General features: G+C 38.9%; 1 protein-coding gene across 1 annotated transcript in view; it reads right to left on the bottom strand.

Annotated features, from left to right (window-relative positions):
• MALRD1 (MAM and LDL receptor class A domain containing 1) overlaps positions 1 to 19,039 on the bottom strand; it is a gene marked incomplete at its 5' end in the record, with an annotated part of 844,763 nt that overhangs the window by 23,011 nt on the left and 802,713 nt on the right. The window contains 2 exons of the mRNA XM_073885547.1: positions 11,249 to 11,345; positions 11,439 to 11,518. Of these exons, the coding sequence (XP_073741648.1) occupies positions 11,249 to 11,345; positions 11,439 to 11,518 (177 nt within the window). The remainder of the gene's footprint in view (positions 1 to 11,248; positions 11,346 to 11,438; positions 11,519 to 19,039) is intronic.

Genomic DNA, 19,039 nt, shown 5'->3' on the forward strand with positions numbered 1-19,039 from the left:
TGCATATTGATCCTACCCCAAATCTCTCCCATAGGTGATTTGACCAGAAATGGGATCTTGACCCCCAAGTGGGCTAATCAGTAGGTTTTCCTTTGGAATAAGTAATGGGGACAAAAAGACATGCCTAAAGACGTAATGGGTAACTAACACCCATTTTGTAGCACCATTTTGTTATAAAGATGGGAGTAGAGGAAATACATGTTCAGAGAGAGAATCACCAAACAGAGAAGCAAAAAGCAGCAGAGAGAGAGGCAGATGAAGAATACCAATGGGTCCAGCCCTTCCCCACCTCATTCATTGTTATCTTTGAACTCTGGGAAATGTACATTTTTACACTAAATTCTTTATTTTGATTAAGCTAGCTTGAGATGCTTTCTTCCCCTCCAGTCAAAGAGTCCTCACTAATATATATGGTAGCAAGTAGCTAACAGAAGGGTCACAGGATGTATAATAAAATCTAGGAAACAGATCTCTAAAAACAACTTTAAGAAGCTTATTGCTGTGCTTAGCATTGTCTGAGCATGCAGTGCTCCAGCCTATGGTTTTTTAAAAAAATAATAAAAGTTTCTCTTAAGTCACTGAAGGGCTTCTTATGCTACAGATCCTTTTTACAAAATCTAATGAAAAATCTTAAGGTTTATTTAGAGAGAGTAACAAATTTCCTCGCGTTAATTCCTGTATATTTCAATTTTGATACTATTTTCAGGGTGAATCAAAAGACTTAAAAATTTGATGTGCAACACTATTAGTTAAATGTAATCTCTAGACATAAGCCATGTTTTTGGTGCTGCTCAGAAGCAATAATGGTCAATAAAGTATAGCTAGTCTTCAGTAGTCACGTAGTGGATACCGATTATGCATTCAGAGCTAGATACTGGGGACATGAGAAAAGGACTGGTTAATATGGAAACAGTTAAGTAATAATACTACATAATAGTGTTGTAACTGTCTTCCTGAGGACAGCATTCTGACAGCTCAGTGACGAAACCTGAAGGGAAGCCAGGATGCTTTTGCTTGGTATCAAAAATATGTGGGTTTGGATAGCTCTGTCAGGCAGCGGGTGTGGGAAGCCATGTGTTTTGGGGGAATGGTGAGAACTTTTCCAAAGAGTAGGGGGTGGAAGGGTGGGGATGGTGGAAAGTTAAACTTGGTGCAGTGGCCTTTGAACATTGCCATTTGAGTTTACCTAAAATAATTTAGGAAAAAAAACTATGCCTCTCCTTTTATATTTTTAAGTTAACGTCTCGAATTTTTATTGGAAGTTTAGTGGTTGCAAAGGACATAATTTCTGAAATATTTTATGTGAGTTCCTTAAAATTATGGAATTTGTCTGCCATGAAATCTGACAAAAGTCAGTCCTGCTCTCTGCTCAGATCAAACTTAATTTTCAGAAAAAGAAAATTGTTTTCAATTTTCTTGTTTTCAATCTTCATTGTTCAACTCAAATAAATATATTAAAATGTGTTCCATGGCAATCATCTCAATTAATTTTCAAGTTCTGAGTGGGAAAGGAGAGAGGGGGAGAGAGAGAGAGAGAAGTAACTTGGCAAAAGATTCCTCTCCTGCCTCCCCTTTCAATACATCTTAATTCAAGGATCTTAGTACATGAATCCCTTTTGTGGGGCTGTATTCTCAGATCATGCCTCTATTTGGCCTCTCGGGGGTATTCTTCTGTCCTCCCCCTTATAATTTATTTTGATGAGATTGAGGATAGGTGTGAGGTAAAGGGGACACCTGTGAAAGAAGAAATGAGAGAGGGGAAGCAGCAGGCCAGATGTACCTTTTTTCAATGAGAAAAATACATTAAATTTGAGTGTCTCCTTGAAACTACTCATGCTGCATACCTTTGAGAAGTCTCTGAGACCTAGGGTAAGCATCCTGTAGTCAGGAGACCCCCGGTAGAGAGCATGGGGGCAGCTCAAGTTTTGGCTTATCTGGTTCCTTTGAGGGGCTCCTCTCCTCAGTCCCACAAATGAGAACTTCATCATTGTGGCCTCTGGGGCAGGATGTGTAGTGAGCAGTTCAGGAGATCATTAACAAGACTGAGAATACAGTCTTGGGTGACACTTATGTTGGGCAGTAATAGGGAATAAAACCTTTTGAGATTTTAGAAGTCAGAAGAGAAGGTACTAGAGAGAGGGAAGTAGACAGGGAGGTAAATCAGAGGGTCACAGACAGAGATACTGTCTGGAACCTCAAGTGTTGGACCTTGCCTGCCTCTTCTAGGAAGTAGAGACTAACATTTGGGTACCTGATTGAGTGATCTATTCCAAGAAGGTAATTTAAAAACATCAAAGTGCTTTCTTCTTTTACAGTTCTTTATTTCTATCATGTTCTATCAATCATCCCTCATTCTTGGTCCAGTTCACATATCTTGGGCAAATTTCATAGCTATATTACCGCTTTTAATGATCAAAAGTTAGTTTTTAATGATTAAAAGGTAATCCAATCCACTTGAAAGATGCCAAGTATTAGCAGATTCTGACCTCAGTTTGGATGCTGTTCCTTCTCCATTTCAGACTCGACATTTGACCATAAGTACTGCTTAGGGTGAGGAAGAGGATGAGGGTCATGACGTGGCTTGGAAACATCCCCACCCCTTATCTTGAGGCTTAACTCTGGTGTAGACAATGAGAAGAGGGGGATGTGGGTGGCTGGAATATTCCTACTGTCTAGTTAGCTATCCTTAGTTGGGAGCCCCTCCTCCCACCCGTCACCATTTACACAGTGCATCTGTATAGTTCTGACTTTTTTGGAGGACTTCTCCTGTCATGAACTCCATGGTAATAGTGTATGGATTTTGTGTGTATGTACAAATCTGCTTCATTGGGCCCCTTCTGTCATTAAATAGAAGAAAGGCAGCTATATCAGCTTTCAGGTCAGTCTGGCTCCCAATGCCCTCTCCAGGAGAGGCATTGCCTCACTTAAACTAGCAGCTGCCTGAACAGCCGTACAACTCCAATTTGTCTCTGTTCTCTGTGCTTCTTCAGATGCCCTGAAGAAGGAAGCTTAGGTTCTCTTCCATTCCTTTGGAGGAGCATGCATAACTGGGATGCAGCTAAATCCCCACCACCCTCTCCTGTCCTCTTACTGATCCCAGTATATATACCCCTGGTATATTATACCACAGATCCTTTTAAGGCCACTGAATACAGAATACTCCCATGGCTATCTATTTTCAGAACAATAAACCAAAAATTATCTTTATGTGTGTCTGAAAAAAGGGTACATGTGTCAAATACTCCTAAGAACTTTTTTTTTTTCTACACTTTGCTCTAATGAGCACCAGGAAGCAGATTTTGCAGATTTTTCACATTTTTTTTTTCTGGACATCACCAATCTGAACTGTTGATTCTCTTGGGGGCCTCCCATCATTTGGTACTGGGTAGTGCTGGTGATAGTATATCCTTCCCCTTCTTTGTTGGAAAGAGGTAAAATTTCTTACCATAAATACTGCACTACCCCAAAGACAATGACTCCAAGAATGCCTTTTCCTCTTTTCTTTCCAGTCCTTTCCTTAGGGTAGACCAGACAGATGAAAGATTGGGTGATGGCAGTATAAAGGGTTCTGCTTCCATTACAGACCTCAGTGGGTTGTGTTTGATGACCCCAATTACTGGTAGTCTTCGACAGCTAGGAGCCTCTTATTTGAGGAATGTAGCCAGTTTCCCTCAGTTTCTTGTGAATCTTCTGCTAGAGGAGTTATTGTCAACTAAGAGTCCTGGTGTGTTCATATAGGGTGATATAAGCAGTTGTGTCTAAGCTTCTCATCTTAAATAATGAAGTTACCCTTATTTCTGGGACCTCAAAGGTAGGTTCCAGAATATGGAAATGACAGATACTAATATCTTATATATTAAAGTCTGTGAATCTAGAAAAAAATTCTATGTAGAAGTCTAGGAAATGGTTGAAAGCATAGTATGGATCTGGATCTTGGACAGAATTTCAGTAAGAGAAAGATGTTTTGAAGCCATTAACATATAGACAGCATAAAACCTTGGAGATGAATGACATCTCCCATGGAGAATGTGTAGATGGGGAGGAAAGCAGAGACAGAGGGAAAGTATAAAATTGAAGGACAGAAATGAGAGAAAAAGAAGTGGCTGCCAGGCTGTGGTGTAATGCAAACAGTATTTGTCTGAGAGATCTCTCCATAGCCCCCATGGTACAGACTGTCCAACACAGATCTGCAGGAGTGAAATTTAGGGTTCTTTTTGAATATTCTCACTCGTTGTGTTAATATGACAACTTGTTCACATATTGTGATGATTAACTTTATGTGTCAAGTTGGCTAGGCTATAATGCCCAATTGTTTACCCAACACTAGTCTAGATGTTGCCGTGAAGGTATTTTTAGGTATGATTAACATTTACAATCAGCCAAGTTTAAGTAAAGCAGATTCCTTCCATAATGTGGGTGGGCCTTTCAATCATTTAAAGGCTTTAAGAGCAAAGATTGAGGTTTCCAGAAGAAGAAGGAATTCTGCCTCAGGGCTATGGTGTAGAAATACTACCTTTGTTTCTAGCCTGATATATTTGCCTGGTGGATTTTGGACTCAACCCAGCACCATCAACTCTTGCTTGAATTTCCAACTTAGCATCCTGCCCTACAAGTTTCATTCTTGCCAGCCCCCACGATTATATGAGCCAATTCTTTAAAATAAACCTCTATTTCAATATATTAATATTTTAAATTATAATTAATATTATGTAAGTATGATATAATATTTATAGAAATATGTTTATCTTAAGGTATCTTCTATCAAAATGTATTAATATATATAATTTGTCAATATTCTATATTATATGTGTTAATATATTAAGATAAAGATATATATACACACACACATACACAGAGAAACAACAGAATATCTATCTAATCATTTCTCTTTCTCTAGAGAATCCTAATACATGTGTGCATTCTAGCACAAAATTGTATTTCACTTAGAAGCTTTGTGTGTATCTTTCTCACTAGATTACAAACTCCTTTAAGTCCAGACTGCTTCTCATTCATGTTTGTATCCACATTGGTCTATTTCAAGCACATAAGAAATAATTAAAGAATTAATAGATGAGTAAGATTGTCTTGATAGTAATAGATTGAAGATGTCATTTTTTTCCCTGATGAAACCATAGATCCATAATAACTGCCTTAATTGATGATATCAAGATTGGTGTCTGCTAATTATCATGATTGCAGAATGAGAAGAATTCATCAAGTATATAAAAAATTGGCACCAAGGAAAATGCAGTTATCCAGTATTCTGTGACACATTGGTATTGCTGCAGATCTAAATCTTTGATCACACATTCTGGCATGCAAGAAATGATGCATTTCTTTAATTTCTTAAAATATCATTAAATCTTATTCTGAGCCCTCATCTTGCTCAGTTTATGGAAAAAATCATTTTCATTACTGGGGTGACCTGTATCCCATATGGGTGATAGGAAGATGGATATTGTGCAGGAAGCTCCCAGGATCCTGAATGGCAATGTAGATTGTAAGCTCTTCTTTTTGTTACGTTTGGTTTTGGTTTTTAATTCAGATATGAAAAATACGCAGTATTAAGTTTTCAGGTATACAATATAATGATTCAAAAAATTCTACACATTTCTCAGTGCTCATCAAGATAAGTGTACTCTTAGTGCCCTTTATTTCACCCATTCCCCACCCACCTCCCACTGACAACCATTAGTTTGTTCTCTGTGTATGAGTCTCATTTCTTGGTCTCTTTTTTCTTTGTCTTGTTTATGAAATTCCACATGAGTGAAATCATATGGTATTTGTCTGACAGACTTATATCACTTAGCATTATACTCTCTAGATCCATCCATGTTACTGCAAATGGGAAGATTTATTTCTTCCCTATGGCTGAGAAATATTCCATTGTGTGTGTCACATCTTTTTTTTTTTTAAGATTTTATTTAGAGAGAGTGAGAGAGAGCGTGAACAGGAGGGAGAGGGAGAAGGAGACAGCATCCCAAAGAGACTCCACACTGAGTGCAAAGCCTGACGTGGGACTTGATCTCACAATCCTGAGATTATGACCTGAGCTGAATCAAGAGTCAGATGCTTAACTGATGGAACCACCCAGGTGCCCATATATCACATATTCTTTATTCATTAATCTATGATGGACACTTGAGTTGCTTCCATAATTTGGCTGTTGTAAATAATGCTGCAGTGAAAATAGAGTTATGTATATCTTTTCAAATTAGTGTTTTTGTTTTCTTTGGATAAATGCTCACTAGTGGAATTACTGTATCATAGGGTAATGCTATTTTTAATTTTTTGAGGAACCCCCATACGGTTTTCTACAGTGGCTGTACCAATTTGCATTAGCACCTACAGTGTATGAGGGTTCCTCATTCTCCACATCCTCCTCAACACTTGTTATTTCTTGTCTTTTTTTTATTTTAGCTATTCTGCTAGGTGTGAGGTGATATCTCATTGTGGTTTTGATCTGCATTCCCCTGATGATTAGATGATGTTTAGCATCTTTTCATGTGTCTGTTGGCCATCTGGATATCTCCTTTGGGAAGAATGTCATGACCTGACCCTGAGGTAAGATCCTCTGCCCATTTTTAACCAGATTATTTTTGGAAGTTGAGTTATAAAAGTTCTTGATACATTTTGGATGTTAACTCCTTATCAGATGTGTCATTTGCAAATATCTTCTCCCACTCAGTAGGTTACTTTATTGATTTGTCAGTTATTTCCTTTGCAGTGCAAAAGCCTTTTTTATGATACAATCCCAGTAGTTTAATTTTGCTTTTGTTTTCTCTTGCCTGAGGAGACATATCCAGAAAAATGTGTCAAAAAAAGCACTGCCTTTGTTTTCCTGTACCAGTTTGATGGCTTCAGGTCTCACACTTAGATCTTCAATCCATTTTGAGTTTATTTTTTTGTATGGTGTAAGAAAGTGGTCCAGGTTCATTCTTTTGCATGTAACTGTCCAGTTTTCCCAGCACCATTTATTGAAGAGACTGTCTTTTTCCAGTTGCATATTCTTGTCTCCTTTGTTATAGGTTAATTGACCATAAAAGCATGGTTTATTTTTGGGCTCTCTATTCTGTTCTATTGATCTTTGTGCTAGTAGCATACTGTCATGATTACTACAGCTTTGTAGTATATCATGAAATCTGGGGTTGTGATACCTCCAGTTTTCTTCTTTTTCAAGATGACCGTGGCTATTGGGGTTTTTTGTGGTGTCATATAAATTTTAGGATCATTCTAGTTCTGTTAAAAATGATGTTATTTTGAAAGTGATTGCTTTAAGTCTAGATTACTTTGCGTAGCATGGACATTTTAACAATGTTAGTTCTCTCAATTCATGAGCATGGAATATCATTCCATTTGTTTCTGTCATCTGTAATTTCATTCATGAATTTGTTAAGAGTTTTCAGAGTAAGGATCTTTCACCTTGGTTAAGTTCATTCTTGGTATTTTATTATTTTCAGTGCAATTGTAAATGGGATTGTTTTCTTAATTTCTCTTTCTGCTACTTCATTATTAGTGTATAGAAATTCAGTAGATTTCTGTATGTTAATTTTGTATCCTGTGACTTTACTAAATTCATTTATCAGTTTTAGTAGTTTTTTTGGTGAAGTATTTATGGTTTTCTATAGATAGCATCGTGTCATCTGCAAATAGTGAAAGTTTTACTTTTTTGTTATGAATTTGGATGCCTTTATTTCTTTTCTTGTCTGATTGTTGTGGCTAGGGTTTCCAGTACTTTGTTGAATAAAATTGGTGAGAGTGGACATCCTTGTTTTATTCCTGGTCTTAGAGGACAAGCTCTCAGTTTTTCACCACAGAGTATGATGTTAACACTGTGTTTTTTCATTTATGGCCTGGATCATGTTGAGGTATGTTCCCTCTAAACCCATTTTATTGAGAGTTTTTATCATGAATGGATGTCATACTTTCTCAGATGATTTTTCTGCATTTATGGAGATGATTATATGGTTTTTATCCTTGCTCTTGTTAATGTGATAGATCACATTGATTGATTTGTAAATACTGAACCGCTATTATCTCTCAAATAAATCCCACTGGATCATGGTGAATGATTTTTTTAATGTTATCAGATTTGATTTGCTAATATTTGTTGAGGTTTTCTACAACTGTGTTCATTACAGAGATTGGCCTGTAGTTTGCTTTTTTTGGTAGTGTTTTTATCTAGTCTTGGTATCAGGGTAATGCTGGCCTTGTCCAATGAATTTGGAATTGTTCCTTCATATATTTTTTTGGAATAGTTTGAGAAGAGTAGGTATTAACTCTTCTTTAAATATTTGATAGAATTCACCTTCCAAGCCATCTGGTCCTGGACTTGTGTTCTTTGGGAGTTTTTTGATTACTGATTCAAGTTCCTTTTTTTTTTTTTATTAACATATAATGTATTATTTGTTTCAGGGGAACAGGTCTGTGACTCATCAGTCTTACACAATTCACAGCACTCACCATAGCACATACCCTCCCCAGTGTCCATCACCCGGCCACCTTATCCTTCCCACCCCCCTCCATTCCAGCAACCCTCAGTTTGTTTCCTGAGATTAAGAGTCTCTTATGGTTTGTCTCCCTCTTTGGTTTTGTCTTGTTTCATTTTTCCCTCTCTTACCCTATGATCCTTTGTCTTGTTTCTCAAATTCCACTTATCAGTGAGATCATATGATAACTGTCTTTCTCTGATTGACTTATTTTGCTTAGATAATATCTTCTAGTTCCATCCACGTCGTTGCAAATGGCAAGATTTTGGGGGTTTTTTGATGGCTGCATAATATTCCATTGTATACATATAACACATCTTCTTTAATCATTCATCTGTTGATGGGCATCTAGGCTCTTTCCATAGTTTGGCTATTGTGGACATTGCTGCTATAAACAATGGGATGTGTGTGCCCCTTTGGATCACTACATTTGTATCTTTGGGGTAAATACCCAGTAGTGCAATTGCTGGGTCGTAGGGTAGCTCAATTTCCTTTTTGAGAAACCTCCATACTGTTTTCCAGAGCACCAGCTTGCATTCCCACCGACAGTGTAGGAGGGTTCCCCTTTCTCCATATCCTCCCCAACATCTGTCGTTTCCTGACTTGTTAATTTTAGCCATTCTGACTGGTGTGAGGTGGTATCTCATTGAACTGATTCAATTTCATTGGTAGTATTCAGTCTGTTCAAATTTTGTATTTCTTCCTAATTCAGATTTGAAGGTTTTATGTTCCTAGGAATTTATCTATATCTCTGTGTTTACTGCAGCATTATTTACAACAGCCAAATTATGGAAGCAACTCAAGTGTCCATCATAGATTAATGAATAAAGAATATGTGATATATAGGCACCTGGGTGGTTCCATCAGTTAAGCATCTGACTCTTGATTCAGCTCAGGTCATAATCTCAGGATTGTGAGATCAAGTCCCACGTCAGGCTTTGCACTCAGTGTGGAGTCTCTTTGGGATGCTGTCTCCTTCTCCCTCTCCCTCCCGTTCACGCTCTCTCTCACTCTCTCTAAATAAAATCTTAAAAAAAAAAAAAGATGTGACACACACAATGGAATATTTCTCAGCCATAAGGAAGAAATAAATCTTCCCATTTGCAGTAACATGGATGGATCTAGAGAGTATAATGCTAAGTGATATAAGTCTGTCAGACAAATACCATATGATTTCACTCATATGTGGAATTTTATAAACAAAACAAATTTAATAAATATTAGAGCAGAAATAAACTAAATAGAGACTGAAAAAACACAAGAGAACAGATCAATGAAACCAGGTACTATTTTTTTGAAAATATCAACAAAACTGATGTACTTTTAGCCAGACTCATCCAGTGAGAGAGAGGACTCAAATACATAAAATCAGAAATGAAGAGGAGAAATACCCATTGAAACCACAGAAATACAAACAATAATAGAGATTTTGAAAAATTATATGCTAACAAATCGGACAACCTAGAAGAAATGGATAATTTTTTTTTCTTTATCTTTCCTGCCCAGTTGGGTGGGTATGATGGGGGCAGATCCACAGGAGAATGTCGAGTAGGGTATACAGTGTTAGCAAGCTAGATAATGAGTGTTCACGCTCATTCTTGAAGCTGTCTGGTTGTCTAAGCTGGCAGGGAGGAGAAATGTCACCTGCCAGCTCTTATGTTCTTGGATAAGTCTCCTAAAAATCCTTGCCCTTGCAGCATGCATTCTGAGATTATAAAGAAATCTACTTCATGCATGCCCCAAGTAATTTTCAGATTGCTGCTGCTTTGCTATATTTTGGCAGGGTTGTTTGTTATGTTCTATTTTTAACGATGGGGACTCAAGTTTCCTATTGCCCTCCAGCTCTTCCAGAGTACAACCTACTGATTTTTGAAGTACCCAGTTTTAAGCTCTGCTAGTTATAAAAACTCCAAAAGTTAAGCCCCAGTTGTTTTCAGAGCCAAATGTTATGGGGACTTATCTTTCCAATGCAGGTCCCTCATGTCTGGGGTGTCTGGTGTGGGGTCTGTTCCTCTCCTGGCTTCATGAATGTGGTGTACCTCTTGTTTGTGGTTAATCATGTGGGAATTTGGTTCTTGACTGTTTCTCTGTCCCTCCTGCCATTTTTGATGTGGCCACTGCTCTAGAATTAACTGTACAGAGCCTGTTCTGCCAGTCTTTGGGTCATTTTCTGGGTTAGTTGCACTGTCATGGCTGCTATCTAGGTGTATCCACGGGAGGAGGTGAGCTTGGGATCCTCCTACTCCACTATCCTACCAGGCTCTCTCCCTTCAGTAATTGGGGTCTTCTTCGTTTTGCATGAGTTCCTTTGGGTACAGCAGCTCCTGGTTTCTGTTCTGTATATTACCTAGAACTTGGGAGTCTGGACCTGAAACACTGATGTTTAGAGTTCACTTGGAGGGCCAAGAAAGCATCTCTTTTGCAGTTCTGTTGCCTTTCCCAGACACCACAAGCATGTGGGACACTCATCCCCTCATGTGTTTTAATCTGTGGAGAATGCCATGTTCCCTTTCTTTTTGTCATCAAAACTTCTTTTAACATAATGTGAAAAGCAAACTTAAGGCTTTTTACTGAAAAAAAGAATGGTTATTGTTAAGTAGCTCCTACATTCTGCCCAGAAAGGAAGAAATTCACAAAGCATAGAAATACTAAAGTTACCTGCATGTAAATGCAGTGAAAGAAAAATCGAGCAAATGAAATGTTTCAGAAAATTGTTCTGCCACAGTATATTTTATTCAGCAATCAAAGGCATCACTTACCTGACTGGTACTTTTCTGTTTGCAAGAAAACACACAACTGCAATTATAGTATGAATCATCAGGAAAGCTAATCCAATGCACAGGAATGCCCATATATCTGGAATTTCAAACCAATTAAAAAGATAAATATGCAGTGAAAAACATTTAAAACTCCATATTTAAACAATTATTTAGTCACAATGTCACCTACTGTTCTGACTGTATGTGAAATCTGCAGGGGAAGTGTTAACCTTGATGTGGCATCGATTGCCGTTCCATCCTTGTCCACATCTGAAAATGAGATAAAATGTGATATTTAAATAAAAAAAAGTAGAAACCTATTTTAGCAGCTTTATAATGGAATAAAATGATGAATGTCAAATAATACAAGGAATGTAGGTAATTTTGATAAGAAACCAAAAATATTAAACCAGAGCAAAAACAAAATTAAATTTTATTATTTTCATAATTGAGTGAGATCATTTTTAAAAATATCACCTTCTTGATTTTATCTGTAGGGTGGGAACTTAGCTTTCACATGCTCTTTTCTTATTTTCAGTATTGATTTGATTTTTACCAATGTCCAGTCCAATATTACCTTATTGTTCATTTGTCTCAAAGCTAAAAACTAGTACTTTTTTCATTAGGAAACAGATTTTTTTCAATATTGATGGAAATATTAAAATTACAGATTTACATAAATCAGTATATTTATCACTATATCAGGATGATCCTTCAGGTACACAGATTTAAAACCAGGTTAATAACCTCATTGGATATACCTGCAATACTACTATGACTTAATTAACTTTGCTTTATTTAGGGCTATCATAATGAAACCTAAAACACTGGGAGTATTTCCTTTGTGGGTGGCTTTCAGAACATTCAGAAATGGGGATTAGCTTCTACCTCAAAGGGAAATCACGTTTATTTTTAAGCAGTAAATATGTTAGATTTTTTTCTGGTATAGTATGTGTTTGCATGTGAGTGTGAAAGCTTATGTATTCATAACTTTCTATCAGAAATAACAGGATACAAATTATTTGTATTTGTTTGGTTGAATTTTCTGCCAAGTTCATAGTACATGCCATAAAATAGGATTAAATGGTAGCTTTTGAATATGTGTGCATTGAAGCTGTGTGTTACAAGCAATGCCTCTTCAGTACACAGTTATATTTTACCTGAATCTTTTTGAATTTGAAAATGTGAATGCTTAATAGCAATATCTGCCAAAAGCAATAACTTCCTTAAATATAAAAAGCTTAGAGTTTCAAGAAGGTCCATAAGAATGCCACCTTTCCAGGACACCTGGGTCATGATCTCAGGGTCATGGGATTGAGCCCTGTGCTCAGCACAGAGTCTACTTGTTCCTCTCCCTCTGTTCTTACCCCCATTTGTACTCTCGCTCAGTAAATAAATAAAATAAGCGTGCTGGGGTGGCTCAGTCAGTTAAACACCTGCCTTTGGCTCAGCTTGTGATCTCAGGGTCCTGGGATGGAGCCCTGCATCAGGATCCATGCTCAGCAGGGAGTCTGCTTCTCTCTCTACAACTCCCCCGCTTGTGCTCACTCTCTCTCTCTCAAATAAGTAAATAAATAATCAAGAAAATAAAAACAAAAGAATGCCTTTTTTCCTTTTCAGAACTAGAACAAATAATACCAAAATTTATATGGAACCACAAGAGACCCTGAATGGCCAAAGCAGTCGCTAAAGAAGAACAAGGATGGGGGGAAAAGATGGCAGAGGAGTAGGGGACCCTATTCCAACTTGTCCCTGGAATTGAACTGGATATCTGCCAGACCACTCTGAACAATCATGAAATCAGCCTGAGATGTAAGAAGGTAGACCTGGATCTCTACAAACAGAATATCGCAGGTGGTGGTTTTCTTGGTATGAAGAGGGGAGCCGTGATTCCGCGGGCAGATATCGGAGGTTAAACAGAAGGGTGAGGGAGCTCAGCTGTCGGGATCCTACTCTGCCTGTGAGCAATAGCCTCCCGTGCTGGGGACCAGGCACAGACTTGCAGACCGGTAGCGACAGGAAAGGGACTTTAGGGCAGCCTGGAATGAAACCAGAGCAACAGGGCCACGCTTGTGACCTGGGGGCGGCTGGCGGTTTTAGAAGCACAAAGGGCAGAGACGTGCCCCAACCTGGAGGCGAGGACTGGGAGCGCTGCTGAGGGGCACACAACCCAGGATGCTGCAGTTTATAGCAGCACAGACAGAAATGGGGACAGTGTGGCCTGGGGAGCTCACTAAAGAACAAACTGTGATCTCTCTGCTCTGAGGCAGAGGGTTGAAAACGGTCTCTTCTGCTCTGACTCTTAGAAGAGACAGTGGAAAGCCACCAGAGAACAAAAGCCCCCCAAAAACGGTTTTCACTGAGCCCATCCCCCACCACAAAGGACAGGGCAACTCTGCCCAAACAGGGTAGCCTGAATAACAACGTGGCAGGCCCCTCCACCAGAAGACAGGCTGGGAAAACAAGAGGACAGCAACCCTAAAATCCCTAGAAAAGAGGTACATCTTGCTTGGGTTGTGGTCAATAATTTGAACTCTATACATTCCCTCAACCACCCCTCAACAGAATGACTAGGAGGAGGAAACCCCAAAATAGGAAAGACTCACAGACTATGACTTATGCCACAGATTTACAAATGGATTCAGATATAACCAAGATGTAGGAGATGGAATTCAGGCTGGCAATTGTGAAGACAATAGCTAGAATGGAGAAATCAATTAATGGCAACATAGAGTCTCTAAGGGCAGAAATGAAAGCTGAATTGGCAGAACTTAAAAATGCTATCAATGAGATCCAATCTAATCTAGATAACCTAACAGCTAGGGTAAGCAAGGCAGGAGAACAAATTAGTGACCTAGGAGACCACTTAATAGACAAAAAGGGAAAAGAGGAGGCCAGGGAAAAAACAAGTCAGAATCCATGAAAATAGAATCATAGAAATAAGTGACACCATGAAGTGTTCCAATGTCAGAATTATTGGAATCCCTGAGGGGGTGGAGAGAAAGAGAGGGCAAGAAGATATATATGAGCAAATTGTAGCTGAGAACTTCCCTAATCTGGGGAATGAAACAAACATTCATGTCCTAGAGGCAGAGTGGACCCCTCCCAAGATCGGGGAAAACAGGCCAACACCCCAGAATGTAATACTAAAACTCACAAATCTTAGAACCAAGGAAACCATCTTAAGGGCAGTTGGGGGAAGAGATTCCTTATGTACAGAGGGAGGAACATCAGAATAACAGACCTATCCACACAGACCTGGCAAGACATATTCAGGGTACTAAACAAGAACAACATGCAGCCAAGAATACTTTATCCGGCAAGGCTGTCATTTAGAATGGATGGAGAGATGCAGAACTTCCAAGACTGGCAGAAACTGAAAGAATATGTGACCACTAAGCTGGCACTAAGAATTATTAGGAGGGGTTCTATAAAAGGAGAAAGACCCCAAGAGTGATATAGAAATGAAATTTACAGGGACAATCTATAAAAACAAAGTCTTCACAGGCAACATGATGACAATTAATTCATATCTTTCAATAATCACTCTCAAAGTGAATGGCCTAAATGCTCCCATTAAAACGGCACAGGGCTGCAGATTGGATAAAAAGGACCCATCCATATGCTGTCTACAAGAGACTCATTTTGACCCTAAAGATACTCCAGACTGAAAGTGGCAGGGTGGAGATCCATATTCCATGCCAGCGGACCTCAAAAGAAAGAAGGTGGGGAATCGGAAGGAGAGATGAACCATGAGAGACTATGGACTCTAAGAAACAAACTGAGGGTTTTGGAGGGGTGGGGAGATGGGTTAGCCAGCCCAGTGATGGGTATTAAGGAGGGCACGTACTGCATGGAGCACTGGGGGTTGTACAAAAACAATGAATCATGGATTACTGCATCGAAAACTGGTGATGTACTGTATGGTGACTAACATAACATAGTAAAATAAAATTTAAAAAAATTAGAATACTGAAAGGTATGAAAAATATTGGATTTCAAGATATACTGCAAAGAAGTAGCAAAACAGTATGGTACTGCCACAAAAATACTTGGACAGACGGAAGACAATAGCTCAGAAATAAACCCATGCTTTATATGGTCAATTAATTTATGAAAATTAGACAAGAATATACATTGGGGAAAAGACTCTCTTCAATAAATGGTTCTGGGGAAAGTGGACGTTATATGCAAAAGACTGGACTGTTTTCTAACACCATACACAAAAATAAACTCAAAATGGATTGAAGATCTAAGTGGGAGACCTGAAACCATAAAACACTGAGGAAAAGCATAAACAGTAATTTCTTTGCATTGGCCTTAGCAATGTTCTTTTAGATAAATCTCAGTTAATGGAAATAAAAGCAATATTAAACTGTCAGGACTACACCAAAATAAAACTTAAAAAAAAACCTTTTGCACAGTGAAGGAAGCAATCAAACAAGCAAATAATACATCTGAATATCCGAAATTAAATATATAAAGAACTTTTATAACTCAACACCCAAAAAATGGGCAGAAGACCTGACCATTCAGGTCCTCACTGTCGAGTCATGAGATTTTTCCAAAGGAGACATCCAGATGCCAACAGATACATGAAAAGATGCTCAGCATCAACTAATCATCAGGGAAATGCAGGTCAAACCACAATAAGGTATCACCTCACACCTGTCAAAAGGGCTAGAATCAAAAAGACAAGAAATAACAAGTATTGGCCAGGATGTTCTGGAGAAAAAGGAATCCTTGTGCACTGATGGTGGTTGGGCAGATTGGTACAGCTACTTTAGGAAACAGTATGGAGTTTTCTCTAAAAATTAAAAATAGAAATATCTTATGATTAAGTAATTCCACTACTGGGAATTTACCCAAAGAATACAAAAACACTATTTTAAAAGATAAATGAACTATTAAGTTTATTGCAGCATCATTTAAAATAGCCAAGACATGGAAGAAACCTAAGTGTCCATCATAGATGAATAGAGAAAGAAGACGTAGTGCCTGTGTCTGTATATAAAATCATATATATAGCCATAAAAAAGAATTAAGAGTTGCCATTTGCAGCAACATGGTTGTACTTAGAGGGTATAATGCTAAGTGAAATAATTCAGACTGAGAAAGACAAATACCAAATTATTTCATATGTGGAGTAGAAAAAAGTAAATGAATAAACTGTCAGAATCAGACCTGTAAGTAAAGAGAACAAACAATATTTGGCAGAGGGGTGGGCAGTAGGGAATGGGCAAAATGTGTTAAGGTGAAGGGAGAAACTTGGGGAAAAAATTTCCTTATTTTTTTATAAAGTAAAAGTGTAGGACAATTTGATTGTTTTGATGTCTCTGAAACTGAATTTTTTTTTTTTACTCTTGCCACCCATAAGATGTTTTCTTTGTCATTCCTCAGTTAACATTGAACCTACATGCCAGTTTTCACATGTACAGACACTGTGTGCCTAGAGACAGGGGACACTTTTTCCTCATGGGTTATTTTGGCTCCTTTAGATTTTGAAGTTCCACTTCACTGGCATCAGATCAAAACTACAGCAATATTTAGGCAAATTATAATTTTAGACAAATTGTAGGTGCTTGAATGTGCCTATTAAGATAAATTCCAGTGCAAAATATCTTGGAATACCAGTGAAAAAAAACAATGGGTAAGTTGGGAAAGTAGGAGGATCCTAAGCTCACCTCATCCCATAGATACAAGTAGATAACACCCGTTAAGTATAAATAACCCAGAAAATGACCCAAAGACTGACAGAACAGACTCTTCACAGCTAAATGTAGAGAAGAGACCATTTTTAAGAGGATAGGAAGGGCAGAGGTCTGGTTGGGAGCCAAACTGACCTGCAAATTGTGTTTTGTGGAGGAATGTCACACATATGGAGGGGAGAGGAGCACACCAGACACCCCAGGCACAGGGGAACCTCACTGGGAAGACAAATTCACATAACATTTGGCTTTGAAAACAAGAGGGTCTTAATTTCATGAGTTTTCATAATCACTGGGGCTTAACACCTGAACCTTTAAAAATCAGCCGGTTTAGCTGTGGGAGAGCCAGAGGGCTATAGGAAACTGGGTCCCCACCCTTAAAGCAACCGGCATAACAGGTCCCCTGAGATGCAGTATAGAAGCAGCAGTTTGAAAAACATGGGAAGATTTATATACTAATCTCAGAACATATGCTAGAGTAGAGGGGCGGGGATCTTCGGGAGACTATTCCAAGAACAAAAGAGTGGGTGGCATCATTTCCTTGCACCATCCCCCAGCCTAGATACAAGATTACCTGCCAGAACCGGTGCAACTTGATTACTCTCCACCTAGCTAGTGGCCTGACCCCACCTGCTCAAACCAGTCCTCAACAGTTTTCCAAAGCCAGCCACAGGTCCCCTCCCACAGACTACCAGTGCAAGTGTGCTAACACCACTCACCCTGCCCCTGCATTTTCCTGTGGACCTGCCTCCTCCTCTGACCTGGCTTTGGCAGTTTTCCAAAGCAGCTACAGGACTCCTCTTACAGTAGACTTGCGCAAACCTTGCAAACACTGATGTCTAACCACTGTGTTCTCTTGTGGACCTGCTCCATTCAGCATGCCCCTGGCTGGAGAGCATCCAAAGCTGCACCAAAGCATAGCAGTGTGCAAGCAGCCCAGATAGGCACTAGCACTACTTCAAAGTGACTCCTACACTATGGAGGAGAAAAATCAAAAAACAAAAAACACACATGTACCAGTTCGACCGTAGCCATAGCAGTGGGCTGGGAGCAGACATCTCTGAATGCAGTCTGTGCCCACCAATGAAAGCTTCTCTGGGGACAGCATTCAGGTGCTACTATGGCTCTGGAAAATGCCTGGTCTGATCCAACTCAAGCTCAAGGTGGCCCCAGCCTGGTCCTTTAATGGAAGGACCAGTTGCTGCCCACAACACGAAAAGAGAGCCATTGAGCCAACTGGAATGAAGGCACATGTGGCTCAGACACAGTGGTAGGGTGCATGCAGTATTCATAGGATACACCTTGAAGTGTCACGTTCTGGTGAATGGGGGACATCGCATTGCAAGGCACTACAGGACTTCTTCATAAAGCTGCTACTTTCAAGAGAAGGAGATGCAGCTGAATTTCCTAACACACAGAAACACTAAGAGTGATTGAGACAAAATGAGACAGAAGAATACGTCCCAAATGAAAGAAAGAACAAAATCTCAGCAAGACAACTAGCCAAAATGGAGATAATATGCCTCATAGAGAATTTAAAGTAATGGTCATAAAGATACTCCCTGAACTTGAGGAAAGAGTGGAGGATCTCAGTGACACCTTCAACAAAGAGATGGAAAACATAAAAAAATAAAAGCAATGAGATGAATAAATAAATAAAATTAAAAATACAGTAGAGGGAATAAGTTGTAGACTGGGGAAGGAAAATTATGGACCAGTGACCTGGAAGACAGAATAATGGCAAGCGCTCTAGCTGAACAGGAGAAAAAATAAAAAATGAGAAAAAAATTAAGGGCACTCAGTGACACCATCAAGTGTAATGACATTCACATTATAGAGATCCCAGAAGGAAAATAGAGAGAAAAGGGGGTGGAAAATTTATTTAAATAATAGCTGAATCTGGGGAATGAAACAGAAAACCAGATCCACAAGGCACAGAGCCCTCAATAAAACCAACCCAAGGAGTTCCACACCAAGAGTCATAGTAATTTAAATGGCGAAAAGTAGTGACAGAATTTTAAAAGCAGCAAGAGAAAATGAAACAAAAAGCAGATACCTATAAGGGAAGCCCCATAAGGCTGTC

This window comes from Callorhinus ursinus, unplaced genomic scaffold, assembly GCF_003265705.2.
Source record: "Callorhinus ursinus isolate GAN/ISIS: 27379988/994484 unplaced genomic scaffold, GSC_fseal_2.0 scaffold63, whole genome shotgun sequence".
Classification (NCBI taxonomy): domain Eukaryota; kingdom Metazoa; phylum Chordata; class Mammalia; order Carnivora; family Otariidae; genus Callorhinus; species Callorhinus ursinus.